This window comes from Euprymna scolopes, chromosome 36 (assembly GCF_053919585.1).
Source record: "Euprymna scolopes isolate OS-2025 chromosome 36, ASM5391958v1, whole genome shotgun sequence".
In the NCBI taxonomy this organism is placed as follows: Eukaryota; Metazoa; Mollusca; class Cephalopoda; order Sepiida; family Sepiolidae; genus Euprymna; species Euprymna scolopes.
Window position 1 is genome coordinate 57,276,068 of NC_136517.1, and position 17,681 is coordinate 57,293,748.

A 17,681-nucleotide genomic window follows, 5' to 3' on the forward strand; every position below is an offset into this window, starting at 1 on the left:
AACATTTTATTTTAAAAATAAAAAATATAAGTAAAATAAAAAGCATACTTTGAAGCTGTATTTTTAAGGGTAGTGACAGACTGTAAGGTGGGTTAGTTCAGACCACTTGATTTATGATGACAGTTTAATCTCAAAATGTTTTGTCCTTCTCAATTCTGAATTCGATGGTTATTATTTCATCTGAATTCACAATGCATTTATTCAGATGCATAAATCTAGACCAGCAGTATTCACCGTAAGTGGATTGAACCAGCTTCCATCAAAGGAAGAAATGTCTAGGGAAACCGAACAGTCTCCAGTCAAATGTATATACCGGTTAAGGGATATGATGACGTAATGTTTTTGATTTTCTTGCCGACACCCTCCTACATACAGCACCTGGTATTCCTCAATGATCACCAATTTGGTACTGACCAAGCTCAATGCTGCTTAGCTCGAGTGATCTAATGAGAACCAGTGTGTCAACGTGATTATCCATAAATATAAAGGGAGGAAAAGGGGAGGAGACAAAGATATTATGAATAAAAAAGAAAGAATAGGAACATGTTACCTCCATGGCTGTAGCGTCGGGGAGGTTTTTGACTGGTTGCAGACATACTCCTTGTGACACGATTAGGTGACTGGCTGGTGTTAGCATTGGTCTCAGTCGGCGGTCGATTCGTAGTCAACTGAACCTGCCTCAGGGATTGGTTACTGCCAGATCGATCACTCCCTTCCAGCTGAAAAGACAAACAGTGCATTAGCAATAAAAATACAAATATTATGGTTCTTGCTCAGAATTCCCTAATATTAAAAAAATAAAAATAACTATTTATGACGAATCTGTGACGAAATGAAAATATCATATTCCAAATTTTTTTAGATCGTTTTCAAAATAGCAGTCAAGACAGTTGTTTTTCTGTTACTCATAAAATTTGATTTTCTTATTTAAAATTATAAATAAAATTACTTTATCAATTTATGATTTTTGGAATATGGTAATTTCGTTTTATCACTGACAGGTACATAAAAAAAAAAAAAAGAATTAAAATAAAAAAAATAAAAAAATTTTTTTTTTTATATGTTAGAATTTTTAACCTAATCATCCAAAAATTATAGATCTACCTATTCTGAAGATTTCACACCATGTCCCATATATATATATATATATATATATATATATATATACATACACACATTGATACTAACACTACAAAGTTTACCAATTTTCAACAAATTTCATTGACTATATTTTTTTTTATTTTTTATGTAACTACATCTTGATTCAGGGATATAACTTACACTATCCCCCTCTTTTTAAACACACCTTTATTCCTTGTTTTTTTACAACTAATTTTGTAACTGTTTATCTGCATAATTCCCCTGATATATATATTAGTGGCCTCGCAAGGCCTCTGGGGAGACAAACGAGCAAAAAAGGAAAAACAAAAGTCCCAACGCAGTAAAATGGGTAGATTTTATTGGTTTGAAAATATAGGTTCTTTTCTACCAATTGGTATAAAAACCATAGAATGGTATTATAATCTTCAAAAAGCCTGCAAATTTTCATGTAGTTTCTTTCAATAGAACCAAAGATATGAACATTTCAATATTCAATTTGTCTAAGAATATAGATATATCCAGATAGAAAGATAAATATACCACCTTTTTTGGCAATTTTATAAGTTCCAAATTTCAGCGACTATTGATCAGAATTTAACAAATGAAGGCTCGTTGAAAAAGTAATGACCTGAATTGTGTAGTGGGCTATGCGATATTTGCCCTTAAGGTTGCACATTAAGAGGATCATCCATCATCCAGAGCCTATTTTTGGCACCTTTTTAGAGCTACTAAATGTAGTCATTTGTTTTCCTAGTTTTGCACATGAATTACAAAATTCATGGTATTTCCTCAAAACTTCTGGCCTTGATAGAAGAGAGACTAAAATTTACTGCTATGGTTTGAAATGGTCTAAAATAACAGCAAGAGGAGACTTGATTCCATATATTTCTCATATGTTATATCTCCTCTCTTTGGTTTTCATACAAAAATTAATATTTGACAGTGTATAAGGATTATTTCATACTGGAGATATTCATAATCGTACCCTATTTTCAAAAGTGGGGGGATATAACATGAGAAATATTTGGAATCAAATCTCCCCTGTTACTTCAGATCATTTGAAACCATAGCGGCAAGTTTTAGTCTCCCCTCTATCAAAGCCAGAAGTTTTGGGGAAATATCATGGATTTTGTAATTCATATGCAAAACTAGGAAAAAAATGACCGATTGAAGCATTTTTTGACTGTAAGAAGGTGTCAAAAATAGGCTCTGGATGATTTTTTTAATGTGCGACCTTAAGGGCGAATGTCACGTGTGTGTGCGTGTGATGTTTTCAAAGCAATTACCAGTAGAAATTAAAAATAAAAATGCAATTCTGTCGAAGAGTAGAAATCCCACAGAGTGTAACTTTTTCCTTTTGTTCTAATATTTGTTTGCTATAAATTTAAGCAGAAGCTGGGAAAAAAAGTATTTACATTAGAGTAAACGTATGAATCTTAAACAAAATGTATTAAAAATTAAATCTTCATATTGTTTAATAGTCTTTAAACTATGACGATACTCACATCAGATGTTCTCCGTCCAAGGAGTAAATAAGTTGCCATGATATCATCATATTTCTGTTGACTCAAGGAGGTTTCCACATCTTTCAAGGTATATCCCATACTGGCCATGATATCTGAAATTAAGGAAAAAGTAAAATTACTAATAAAGACCAAATTCAAGAAAATTGGAAATGTAATATTTGAAAAAAAAAGTTAAAAATGGAAATATATTCAAAGAGAATTTTAAAAATTAGAAATGTAATATTTAAAAAAAATTTAATAAAGAAAAAACTGAAGTTAAGCATTGAATATACTTTTCACATTCATCTACAATTATTTCAACTTTTGTCCAAAAAGTTACGCACTGTGGTAGCATTGTATTATCTTCAACTTAACTTCAAATTTAGTCCTTCAAATAAATATATGGTGGGTTTGGAAAATCGTTTATGTTTTTGAGTTAGGGGGCTATTAAAATAAATACTGATCAATATTTTTATGTCACAGTCAAGAACAAAAAATAGCCAGCTAAAATAGTTTTATGAAAAATGGAAATTTACTAAAACTGTAACTAAATATAAAACTAGCACACGAATCAAAAGAAATTGAATGAAACTGAAATTAAATTAAAAAAATGAAAATATTGTGTAATCATTTAAAATACTATTTTATGAAAAAGAATTTTTTATTTTATTAAAAACAAACAAATCTTCAGTAATTATTATTCAGAATTTAAGTCTAAGTATAAAAATATTTTGAAAATAGTATGTTAGAAAATAAGGTGCTCATGTATTAGAGCAGTCCCAATTTGAAAGAAATTTGGGACGCTAAATTCTATACAAAAAGGCCTCAAATCCGTTGTCTGCCTTTGCTTTATTTGTGCACATTGATTACAATTACTTTTAAGACAATGCTTTAAACTTGCCAATTGCATTCTTAAAAATTAATTCTAATTAATGTATAAGAAAAAAAGCGGATGGGATTTCAAATCATTTTTCGATTGTGCAGTCTTTAGCATTCCAAATTCATTTTTCAAATTTGTACCACTTTAATATATAAGCAACATACTTTCTAATATACTTCTTTAGAAATATTTTTAAATAAGACAAATGAAAATGTTGCGTAATTATTTAAAATTGGATACTTCAATTAAGGACTTAAATTTTGAATAATAATTACACAACACTATTTTAATAAAAAAAAAAAAAAAATTTCATTTGAATAAATTTTTTTTTCTTTTTAAATAATTATACCACACTTTCATTAGTGTGCTGACTTTGTATTTCATTTCAGTTTCACTCAGTTTTCATTTTATACATAAAACTATTTCAGTCAGCCATTTTGTTTCTAGGTCAGCACATATAAACCTTACCGAAGTCTTTTATTGTAAACATTTAACATGTTCAATCCACAGTGTGGGAAACACCAAAAGTACAACTGCAAATTACTTAGGACATACTCTATGTTATACTCAGTCATGGCTAAGAGCATGCTATTCCCATGGATTAAATAAAGGGTTTTGTTTGAAATTCCAAATTCGACAAGATACACCTACACCTACATTAACCGAAATGTGTGAATAACACTCATGAATAGCAGCCCAAATAATCCCAATTATCAATCCTCATCTATAAAATTCAGTAACAAACAATTCCTTAATTTTTTGTAATGAAAAAAGAGAAAAATCACTCAAAATATATAATTTCCCTCTAATGTACTAATGGGTCACCACTTATCAAAGCCCAGAGGCCATTCGGTAAACATAAAGTATATGTGCCTCATATACATAAACTTTTTCAAAATGCCTGAAACAGAACATATGATGATGATGATAAATATTGTTATGATGATTAATAGATGTTGAATAAAACTGCGTGAAGAATTTAAAAATGAGCGAGAAATATTTTCAAGAGATCTTACTTGCAGGCCAAAACTGTTAAAGTAAAACGAGCGTTATTATTATGTGAGTGCATAAAATACAAGTTTGCATTTAGATTCATTATGAAACAGATGTTGTAAATAGAAATAATCCTAAGAGATGACGCAACTTTTTAGATGAGTAGCGCTTAACGAAAAGATGAAAATGGAAGTGTGAGTTATGTTGTGAAAATACCAATAATCTTATGAATGGTCAGAAAAATAAAATAGACAAGTTTCATGATGGAATTTTTTAAATTTTATTTACATTATAGCTCTTTAAAGTTTTGTGATATATGGGAAACTCGTAATTCAATAAATAATCAGTTTGTGTCCAGAATTCCCTCATATTAAAAAACAAAAATAAAGAAAAATCTGTGTGATGTACCTACCCATGACAGAAAAAAATATTATATTCCAAAAATCAGATAAAATTGATCCAGAAGTTTAATTTAAAGTTTAAAATGCCTACATTGTCTCATTTGGAATATTTATGCAATAAAAAATGTCACACAATATGTGACAGCTTCAATAAAATTTCTATTTTGAAATGTTCTAAGCATTCAATCCATTTTCATTTGAAATGGTTTTTGTCTTTGAAATTAAAATTTCTTAATTTGGTACTTGTGCATTTTGGTTATTGGGGACAAGTTTTTGTTTCCATTTTTTGAAGTATTACATCAAGAAGGGCTGTTTAATAAGAGAACAGTGTCCTCTAAATAAAAACGTAAAAAGTCACAATAATGACTGTTCAAAACTACTTGTAAATTTTAATTCATACATTTTCATATAACTTTCATTCATTTCAGAATATTCTAAATTTTAATTCAATAAATTTTTGAGATAATGTTTTATTTTGTGTTAGTATATTACTTTAGTGTATTTGTTTTGTTTTTAACTAAAAGTTATGTGAAACTTTGACATTTTCAGATAGACTTCTTGATTTGTCTCCCCTTGTTCTGAAAGGAGTTCTTCAAAAAATGAAAACCAAAGAATAAATAAATTGTCAAAAATAGCAAAAATACACAAGTGCTCTTAATTCATAATACAATATATTTGTTCAAAGTTCGGCAAGGTCTTAATAAGCTATAAGAATGACATTGTAGAACCATGAAATGTTTGATATTCTTATTCTAGCAAACAGATTAAAATATAAAAATATGTATTTCTAACCGAAATATGATTGAAAATTGTCAGATAAAAAGATTAATGATTACCACACTATTTTTTAAATTAGTTTTCATTACACAAGGTCAGTGCAAAGACCAAACGTTTTGGAAGAGAAGTGTCTAAATTTGGATAGAAGATTAAGACCTATTGCCTTGTATTAAGATTGAAAACTTCAAATTTTGATATTTAGGAGAAAAAAAATAAAAAATAAAAAAATTTGTTGAAGTATTCACACATTTTTTTTTTCCTATTAATATCTTTTCTCAATACCAAAGTGTAATAATCCAATTGAAACATTTTAAATAAATAATTTTTTTTAATTAACTTGAAGAAAAATAATTGCCAAAATAACAAATCTCTATATCATTGAGAATCTTTAAAAACTAAAACATGGTTCTTGTCCAGAATTCATCCATATAAAAAAAAAAGAAAAAAAAATCTGTATGATGTATGTACCATAAGACAAAAATATATTCCAAAAGCCATGTAAATTGATCAAGTAGTTTTATTTTTATAAATAAAATCATTTTCAGTAGTAGTAATACTATCCTATGGGTTAGACCTCTATACTGCTATTTTTTAGCCAGTCTGAGAAATTGTCTTCAGATAGATGGGCTGTCGCATAGATTCCTTCTAGTTAGATAATTGGACAGTGTAGGATGAAGTGTATGTCGAGGGGGGAGGGCAGATTGAGGAGTATTTGTCTCCACCTATGTTTGTTTACTGCAGTCCTGCAGTGACTTCATCTGATCTGATTTACGGCTACTAACTACTTCCTACTATTTGTAACAAAATCTGGGAGGTGCGAAGTTGGGTCTTCAATGATGTCCCCCTCCCCTCCATTTGGGAGTATTGTTTCTCCATTTCTCCTTCCCTGTCTCAACTGGGTTGACATTTTTAAGTGATTAATGGGAATTCATAGACATTATAAAATAAATCTTGCAAGTTTGAATTATTATTGTTTTTTTTTAAATTAATGGTGGACAAGATAGCTACTTTTCAAATATTTATAACATTGTTTTCTTACTTAAAAATACTTGATGAATTTAGATGATTTTTAGAATATATTTTCAGTTAGTCACATGCACATACAGATATACCGTTTTTTTTTTTTTTTTTTTTTTTTACAGGGAGGAATCTGAATAAAAATCAAAAAAATTTCAATCCAATCAAAACTCATATCTTGTAAACATATTCACAGATTTTTGTTAAAATTAACATTAAAAAGGACAGTACTAAATTTAAGTGGAGAGAACTAAACATGCTGAAATTGCTTATATGTGATGCATGTCACATGAATCCCTATAACTGCTGGCAAACAAGGTTTTCTACCCATACATAATTTGTCACAAAAAAGGAGAAAAAAAAATCAGGAGTAAGAGTCCTTATTTACTTGCTTAAGGGCAGAGTTAGACTCAAGGTCAATTTTTAAGTTTAGGAAAAGGTACACTTTGGATTTGGGGGCAAAAAAAAAAAAAAAAAAAAAAAAAACTTCAGTGTAAAAGGATTTCTTCTTCATTAATTGACGATATAAAAGATGAAGTGTAGTATAATAGATAATAAGGCTTTGCTTCTATTTAGACATTTCTATGTAGTTAAGCTTTAAACTACTGAGTCTACAGTCATATATATGACTGTTTCTTTCAGCATGTTAAAATTCTTGACAGTTTCCACACTATTGTCAAGAATTGAACATTTTAACATGTTGAAAGAAATATACTGTAAGATGAATAACATCTCGGAATTTGGAAAATAGATTTTGTCATATATATATATATATATATATATATATATGCCCAGATTTTATATAACATACACATAAATGAGAACAAGAGAAACCAACTTTGATTTTGGGACAGCCAGTGATAGCAAACATTAATCAATAAGTTAATGGCAAAAATTCTTAATACCTGATCCATTAAAGTGAAAAAAAAAAAAAAGGTAATATTTTCCCTTCTGATTCTAATACAATTAAAGATTCTGTTCTAAATTCTCAATTCATATTCTTTTAACTTTCAAAATAATATATGTATTGGAGGGAGAAGGGTTGGAATACTGCAAACCCCATGAAATATATGCATATATTAGTCCCAAACGTACAAATGCACTTGAAAAAAATGATCTTATAGACTATTATTACTATTGGTTTAAAATCAATTAATATTTACCATTTCATCATTAATACGAGCCATGGAAAATTAAGTTTAAAAAAAAAAAAAAAAAAAGTAAAAATAATAACAAGAATCATTTTGGGCATCAGAAAATAAGTGCAAATTTTTCTGATTCCAATACCCCCCAAAAGTTAAAAAAAAAATTTTATTCTCAATTTCAATTGTCCCAATATGTACAGGATTCACTCCTAAACTAATCAACTGAATTTAATCTTATGCAATGAGAGTAAGAAATGAGGTGAAAGCTTTTTATAAAAATTCAGATGCCTCTGATTTTAGCAATAGGTATTAGAAATCAAATAAATTAAAACTTTTTATTGAAAAATTCAAATATATTAGATTTGCATTGAATTTGATCCATAGTATTTTAACTATGAAGAAACAAGATTATCTGAAGTTGAATTTCTGCTTAAAAACCTTAAGCCTTATATTTTTAACATTTTCAAAATCATGTAATGGATTTTGATCAAAATTAGAATCAGAATTTTAGGCGCATGGTTTAGTATAATTATTGCCTTGATTTTCATCTTCATAAAGAGACAGAAAAGTGTTCTGTTTAAGGAATTAATTTTACTTTTCCAGTACATATGATTATATATAAATAAATTTTAATTTATTAATTTTTTCAATTAAAATTTTTATTTTAAACCAAGCTTATTTTGATAAAATAACTTCTTTAATTTCCTTTTGGGTGGTTTTTCAAAATTCTTTATATTTATTAAGACTTAAATTATTAATTTCTCAGAGACCGGAAGTAAAAAAAAAAAAAAAAAAAAAAAAAAAAAAACAGCAGTCAGGAGACAAGCTAATAAATATATATAAAAAAAAAAAAATAAAAAAAAAATTTCTTACTCATATAATCAGCAAAATCGACAATTGAAAGGAAATATTAAATAAATTTATGGAGATTGTAATATAACAGCCTGCAAAATGCCATTTCTGAGGAGACAGATATGAAATAAGTCTGAAGAGAGTTCAACATGCAATCAGACATTAGTCCACTTCGTTCAGATTTGAAACCAATTATACCACAGTTTTTCTGATATTCTCTAACACACACACTATTAATTTGAACACTCCAGTAGAGGAAATAATTTCTACTTAGCATAAAGTAATAATCTTCTGTAAAGAAGAGATCAATCTCTGGTACTGGTAGCATGATAAAAAATATATCAACAAAGTACATATATAATGCTACAATTTCCTACACTATCAGTAGTGTGTGTTAGCACAAAGGATAAGACACTTAACTGCTGATCACATTTGGACGTGACTAGCTATTAGTTTCAAATCTTGTCTATGCCTAACCATACTGAGGAGTCATAAATAGCAAAACAGTTGTTTATGGATGACACTCAAAACAAAGCATTCAGCAACTTTCTATAGAAGGCAATTTAAAGATGTAAAATAATATCTTAAGACTAGGTATAAATGCTGCGGGCTAGTAGCAATTGGCATAAAATGTACCTGGATGGAAAAAACACTAGTGTAAGTCCACAGTTCAACCTAAATAAAAAATACAGAAATCTTTATGTTTATAAATGTATATAAACATACCCATCACAGAACAAAGATGTCATATTTCAAAAATCACGTAAATTGATCAAGTAGTTTTAACTAAGAAAATCAAATTTAATGAGTAAGCAGAAAGTGATTATCTCATGTTGGTATCTTGAAGAAACATGGGCAGATAATGCCACAATAATTCAAACTTGTGAGATCAGCCTTAAAATGCTGATGATTTCACATTAAGTTAATCTGTGGACTTGCACCAAAATATTTTTTTTACACCTTCAAACATCAAAGAGTTTGTCATTTTATTCAGAAATGAGCACTCAGATTGGGTTGAGAACTAAACACTGGATACATTTCATGCAAAGTATGTTTATACAATCATGTGGGAAAATTTTCTGGTCCAGATCTGGACTTACAAGTCATAAAACCATAATGACTGAAAAAAGTTTCAAACTGATTATGAAGTTGTTTTTTTTTAAATCCAAGATCAGCAATATATTCAAATCAGATTCGTGAGAGTATGCAGTAAGGGTAGAAAAGACACAGGACAACATAACTTTATAAACTAATAAGTAGCCTTTTTTATACCATATTTATGAAACATTTGATGAGATGGCCTTTTGAGAGAAAAAAAAGGTTAGTTCTTGACTAGAATTCACATATAAAAAAAAAAATCTTTATAATGTACATACCTATAACAGAATTAAAAGATTATATTCCAAAAATCACATAAATTGATGAAATAGTTCTATTTTATATAAAGAAAATCATTTTTAAGCGATTAATAGGAATTCACAGGCATTACAACAAATCTTACAAGTTTTTAATTACTATTGTGTTCGCTTTTAGTTTTTTTTTTTTTTTACATTTTTTTCAAAATGACAGTCACTGCTCAGATACTCATAAAATTTGCTTATTTAAAAATAAAACTAATTGATCAATTTATGTGATCCTTGGAATATGATATTTTCGTTTCGTCATGGGTACATACATTATACAATTAAAAAAAAAAATTTTTTAATATGGGGAAATTCTGAGCAAGAACCCAAAAAGTTTAATTTCTGATTTTCATAAAATCAAATAGGAATTATATACACAACACCGCAGCAGACATCTTTTATGAAGAAATATTTCCGTTCAGTATAATAGAAGGTAAATGTTTAGAAAAGCAAGTATGTAATGACAGCATTATGAAATATTAGTAAAATGATTTAAATTTTAAATGAAAATTACGTTTATCGCAATAACATACAGTAAATACTCACGGTTGTGGGCATGGAGCAAGTTGTCTTAACTTTACATTCTCAAATTCGCAAAAGTACAAAAAAACCAACTTTAAGAAAAGTAAAAGTTGATTAATAAATTTTAAATTACTACCATTTACACTATGTGAATATTTATAGAATGAAAAACAAAAGTTAATTATGGTTTTAGTTTTTTTCTTCCATGTTTTTTTTTCTTTAGATGTGACCCTTTTTTCTTGATGTCTGTCGATCTCTTTACCTTTAACAGATTGATTAAACTGCTAACTACCCACTTCATTGTTTCTATAAATGATATTCATTTTCTCAATGAAGGTAATTACTAATATCACTGACAAAAATTAAGACAGACCAACTTTACGTTTTACATTAACTATATATATATATATATATATATATATATATATATATATATATATATATAAATAAATAAAATGAAGCCAGAATATGAGAACAATGAGTAAATACTTATATAGCTAACCCTTATAAAGTAATAAGTTATATTTAGTATGAATTAAAACCAGTCGTCCAAAACACTGCAAATATAGAATCAACTCAATAGAGGCATGTTACAATCATCTAAAGCTAACGCAGATTAAATGGGAGGTAAATGAAATGAATAAATCAATTAACATAAAATCATTTGCACATGTTCAAAGAAATTATGGCAATAACAACCTGGCATAAGATTTATATATATACTAGCATTTCAGCCTAGCATTGCCCGGGTGTTTGGATGTGTATGTTGAGCAAAAAAAAAAGAAAAAAAAGTGGTAGTAGGAGGGCAGGCTCGAACCCTTATCGCAAAGGAGGAAAAGAACGGGGTAAAACCTAACGTTCATACTGTTACGACCACATCCAAACCGGAAGTGACATTTTTTAAAATTAAGGCTAGACAATCTAAAGGAGAGGATAACTTTCAAAAATATCGGCGAAAAATGACCCCCCTCCTCTAGGAAAGTGCCTAGTTAAAGGGGAAGATGTTTTTAGCCAATTTTTCGATATTTGTCGTATGAAAGGTCGAACTTTAAAACGATACTGATCTTGGGAAAATCCGTCGCCTCTATTGAAAGTTTAAGGCAGACATGCAAACAGACATACATACATACATTTATATATTGGTAACTAAAACTTTTCGACCCAAACTGATGAAAAAGCTTGCCCTATCTCTGAATACCCTTTATGTAAAATTTCAAATATTTAGACCAGAAATTGTCTGAGGAATTTGGGAGAGGCCGCAGAGGTCAATTTTTTTTTTTTAATTTGACCCCTATTATGACCCCTTAACATTTATTGTTTTGGGCTCAAATCAAGTTATTAGTTAGGTCATGTCCAAGGAACCTATATATAAAATTTCAAGGCTATAGACCCAAAATTGTCGGAGGAGTTTGGTAGAGTTCTCATAGGTCAAATCGTTGAACTTTGACCCCTTAATCGCCAAATATCTGGCCAAAAACCGATCACATCGATTTTCCCAAATCTCAGTACCCTGTATATCAAATTTCGAGTCTGTAGACTAAAAATTGACAGAGTTATTGCGTAGGGAAATGTACACAGACACGTTCACTATATATATATATATATATATATATATATATATATATATGTGTGTGTGTGTGTGTGTGTGTGTGAACGTGTCTACATTTTCCAATGCAATAACTCTGTCAATTTTCAGTCTACAGACTCGAAATTTGATATACAGGGTACTGAGATTTGGGAAAAATCTTTGTAATCCATTTTCGGCCAGAAATTTGGCTGTTAAGGGGTCAAAGTTCAACTATTTGACCTTTGAGAACTCTACCGACAATTTTCGGTCTAAAAATTTGAAATTTTAGATGTAGATTCCTTGGACATGGATCTAATTTAATAACTTGATTTGAGCCCAAAACAATAAATGTTAAGGAGTCATAATAGGGGTCTAAGTTAAAAAATTGATCGTTTTTTTTTTTTTTTCATACACCTCCAAATACCCGGGCAACGCCGGGCTGAAATGCTAGTGTATATTTATATATATATATATATATATATATATAGCCTTTATTTGAGAATATTTTCCCTTTGTTGATCAGTAAAATGTTTGATATAAATGGAGAAATTTTGTTTAAAGTTTGTAAAAATGGTTAAGATTTCCTTTAGACAGCTCTCAAGCTGTATTTTAAAATGTTGCACAAATGATTTACATATGTAATTGTAAAAATATAAAACAAAGTGTTCTTTGTTATGTAAAAATCTTTTATATTTCCAAGAGAAAAAAAAAAAAAACGAATAACCAAAAGAAATTGCTTACAAATGGCTAAACAGTCAAAAACTAACTTCATATCTTTAAAAAGGTAAAATGTTTCTTTTAAAGTATACAAAGCACATATCGCTTTTAACTTTATTAAATTTAAAATTTTAGTATTCATTTCGTAACGATATTTAAAAAAAAATGCTATCCTATTTTTCATAAGCCAACTAAACAAACAAAAAAGAATTGTAAGAATCAATTTCCAAAGTTTGGAAATAATGTAAATATATAGTTTTTTTATGGATGTAAATATTCTCACACATTGATGGAAACAAATCTGTTAACCTACTGCTGTAAAATTAGTTCTAAAATCAAAAACAGAATTCAACTTTTTTTTTTACTGGGGCGGGGTGGGTTGTTGCTGCTTATCAAGGCCCAAACGCCATTTGAAGATAAGTTAATGAGTATCAAGTAAGATAATACCATAATCATTGGTAATGGCAGAACTTTGGTAGTATGTGTTCATTTGGCAATGGCAGAACTTCGGTAGTATTTGTTCATTTAAGAGAATAACTCGAGAACTTTAGATTTGAAAACTGATATGTTAGCTGGGAAGTAGCTCCACAGTATTATGTTCTACAGACTGTAGTTCTAGGAAAGAAACATGGAATTTACGTTTAGTTTTAGACACGTAATAAACATGAGAAATTGTCAGCAGTTTTTGCTAGACAAGTGTCTACTCTACAAACGATCTACAGGGGACGCGGGGGGTCAGTTGAGCACTTGCCATGAAAATAATGATAGAGCAGGGATAAATTCACTAAATCTCTTTTGTAAGAAAGAAGTAGGTTGGAGAAGGTGCTTCATTCACTATATTTTGAAGTTGGTTTTGATCCCAATTAAAGCAGCGGAGGAGGGGGGGTACTCTCAGACAGGATTGCATTTGGAGTGAGATACCTTTAAGAGCAGTAAGATGATCCAATTATTTTACCAGCGACATTGTACCTTGCATCAGACTCATTATCCGAGAGTGGGTTGTTTCAATAAATAGCTACTGCTTTGTATGTAACATTAAGAGAAATATATTTAGGTGAACACTAGTACCAGCAGGAGGTGACTGAAGCATTATTTATAATATAAATTTCACCTGTCTGTTTAAATGTATGTTTGTATGTCTCACAAAAACTTTCAACAGAGACAACGGATCCTGAAAAGATCGGTATCATTTTGAAGCTGTACCTCTCGAACAACAAATATAAAAAAAATTGGCCCAAAACATTAATTCCTTCATCCTAAACTCGGCCGTTTTGTACAAGGAGGGGTCGATTTTTTTCAGCAACACTTTAGCAAGTCATCATCACCGTTGGATTGACTTCGGTTAATTTCAACACTTTTTGACTTCTAGTCGCATCATGGAGACAGTGGCTAATATGTCAGATTTTCTTTCACCTTCTTTTCTGCCTTCGTGGCACGGGTTCCAGTTCTGCCTAATACCACTTTTTTTTTTTTTTTATTGCTTAACACATGCTTCCAAACACCCGGGCAACGCCGGGCACCCAGGCTAGTCTTCTATTATATAAATCTCACCTGTCTGTTTAAATGCATGTATGTATGTCTGCCTAAAGCTTTCAACAGAGGCAACAGATTTTCATGAGATCGGTATTCTTTTGAAGCAAGACTCTTTGGACGACAAATATCGAAAAATTGGCTAAAAACATTAATTCTATCACCCTCAACTGGGCACTTTTCTACAAGGAGGGGTTGATTTTTTTGCAAGTCATTCATATCTCGCGTCAATGACGTCGCATAAAAGATGTTATTTCGACCACCTGTGACGTCATAATCACAGTGGGTGAATCAATAAGACTTTTTTTTCACCTCCTTTTCCTCTGGGGTGTTATGGGTTTGAGCCTGCTTACTACTATGTTTTTTTGCTCAACCAACACCCTTACACACACCTCCACTTTCTTTATCGCCTTCGCATCACGGTTTCGAGCCTGCCTGCCTGTCTACTACAACTTTTTTTTCTTTGCTTAACACACACTTACAAACACCCAAGCAACGCCGGGCACCCAGACTAGTTGTTTATAAATAGTCAATTTATTCCAAGTGATTTTACATATAAAAGTTGCAGGTAAGAATCTGCAACACCCTCAGCTTAACTGCATTCTTCTAATAGATTCTCATACCTGTCAACTTTTCCTCATCTGAGCAGCATCAATATTGCCTTCATGCAGTAGTCAATTTAACAAGACTGATCATTTTTTTTTTTTCTCTCTCTCTTTATCTGATTTCTTCAGGAAATATTTCAAATTGCAATCTTAAGGATACTGTTTAGTTTTTTTTTTTTTTTTTCCTGTAATTTATGTAAATTAGAACCCTAAGGATCAACACTACCACTTGGAGGGGGGAAAAAAAAAAAAAAAAAAAAAAAAAAAAAATTTTTTTTTTTTTTTTTTTTTTTTTTTTAATTTTTAACACTTACCCTCATACTGTAATTTTTACTTCTCAATTAAGCATGTAATCTGGAATGCCACAAATCTTGTTCACCAGGGAACAGGATTTGATGAGTTTAACAACCAAAACTGAAAATTATTTTTCTGAATTTCTGAGATGAAAATTGATTATTTGTATTATTCAGAGTACTGTTCTCATCTTTAGTGTTATTTTTACAACATTTTATCTGATGTAACCTCTGACCTTCTTGAGACGTAAATCGCAATTTGTATTTTGAGTGTTGCCCGCACTGAAGATTGAACCTTCAACCTCCAGCAGAGTAACTTTACAACTGAATTTTACCAAGGATTTTATTCACTATGCCACAGAAGATTCTAGTATAAATTTTATTAGCCTTAAAACTATTTTGTTTCTAGATGTACAATCTTACTACTTATTATATATCATTCATTACATATTATTACTATACATACACAAGTTCAACAAGATACACCTGACGAAGGCTGGAGGTTACATTGACATTGTGACAATAAAACTTAAAATAGAAACAGTTGTCCAAGAATCTAAATATGAAACTGCCAATGTTTATACCTTTGAAAATTAAACTGCTGGTATACATTCTGGGAGATTATAATATCACTGTATCCGAATATATGAATTGACTCTTAATATATTCTGAATTATTTTTCTCTTCTAAGTCCTCCACCTGGCAGTATGTTGATGCTGGGTAGAGACAGCTAGCAAGTATGTATTATTATAATAATATTCCAGTTATCAACCTTTGTATCCTTAAGGTTTTTTCTTACATATTTTCATGACAAAAAATATTCAACTTGAGGATTGAGTTTTTGTTATAAAAAAAAAAAAAAAAAAAAAAAAAAAAAAAAAAAAAATTATAGTTCAATTGTTTTGACTCATCTCTCATGAAGTTTCTGTCTATCACTTTCACTCTCACCATTGAGCCATTTTTATACACTATCACTGTTTATTTAACAGTCAAAAGGTAAATAAAATTAACTATAAAACTCAATATACTCCTGTGGATTAAATAAAGGGCTGGTTGAAATATACAAAAGTTCGAAAAGATGCAACTAAAAAAGGTTGAATATCACACCAGTCAACACATGAAAATAACTAAGGTGACAAATTAAAATTAGCAAATATATTCTCCCTCAGGTCACATATTTTTTTGTTAGCAGATTTAATGTGTTACTGGTTCATCCATTAACTTAAATTTCTTTGTAACACTGAATTTAAATATAATTCCAATTTTAAATAAAAAAGTTAAATTTGATGAGTATCTGAGGAATGACTGTCTTGCTTGGAAAAAAATTTCAAGAAACAAATGTCGGTAACTCAACAATAATCCATATTTACCAGATTTATGTCGTAATATTTACAAACTCCCATTAATCGTTTAAAACTACTTAATCAACATACGTGATTTTGGGGATACAATATTTTTGTTTCATCACAGGCTTTACAGATTTTTCTTTATTTTTGTTTTTAATATAGGAGGAATTCTAAGCAAAAGTCAAGTCTTTACGTAAAGTTATAGTATTAGGAAGGTCATAGGACTTATGATTTTAAAGTAAAACTTTCAAGAAAAATATATTTGAATGAGTATACAGCCTCCACAAAAAGAAATTATTTTTTCACTAGTGTTCACATTAATATTCATACAGAATAATATCTTACTCAGGAAAGTATAATATGAAATAAAATGCCAAGAACTAGAAAGTTTAAGAAAAAGACTGAAGAAAAAAAATTTAACAATTGGTATAGAAAGAAAAAAAGAAAACGTCTCATTATGGAAATAGAATGAAAGATGCTTTTACACATTCATTTTAGATGAGGGAGAAAAGAACAGATTTTTTATTTGCTTTCTACATGCGATGAAACCATTTCAAGAGTTTACTCTTGAAATGGTTTTATCTGGCACTGGTTTTTGTTGGGTTTTTTTTACTTGCTAAATTTTGTGTAATCATGTGAATATATATAAATACATATTGGTCTTTATTATAGAATAACATACAAAACTTTTGAGCAATTCAACTAGCATTAATTGAAATTAAAAAAAAAAAAACTGAAATGATATTCCTAAAAGTTGAGATTTAAAACAAAATGTAAATAAATGCAGCTTATTAATATATATATTCATATTATTCCAGTTTAAATGCACTTGATTAATATATATAATATATTTATAATAATTTGATTACAATATTTTACTAGAATATTCAGATGACTTAAAATTTGTTAAAAGATAAAACAATTAAATTAAGAATAAATTATTTACTCATATTGGTTTGTTTTGAAGAGGGGGGGGATACAAATTTTCCCATTTACAAGGGTGACTCATCGGACAGAAAATTCTAAA

General features: G+C 29.4%; 1 protein-coding gene across 45 annotated transcripts in view; it reads right to left on the minus strand.

Moving 5' to 3' along the window:
• Nucleotides 1-17,681, minus strand: part of LOC145260523 (MAP/microtubule affinity-regulating kinase 3-like) — a 416,290-nt gene that overhangs the window by 81,689 nt on the left and 316,920 nt on the right. For all 45 annotated transcript variants that reach the window (XR_013864311.1, XR_013864310.1, XM_080118715.1 and 42 more), the window contains 2 exons: nucleotides 2,607-2,719; nucleotides 551-719 (listed from right to left, as the gene is read on the minus strand). Coding sequence is in view for 43 of the 45 variants with exons in the window: in XM_080118715.1 (XP_079974841.1) it covers nucleotides 551-719; nucleotides 2,607-2,719 (282 nt within the window). In the remaining 2 variants the exon portion in view is untranslated. The remainder of the gene's footprint in view (nucleotides 1-550; nucleotides 720-2,606; nucleotides 2,720-17,681) is intronic.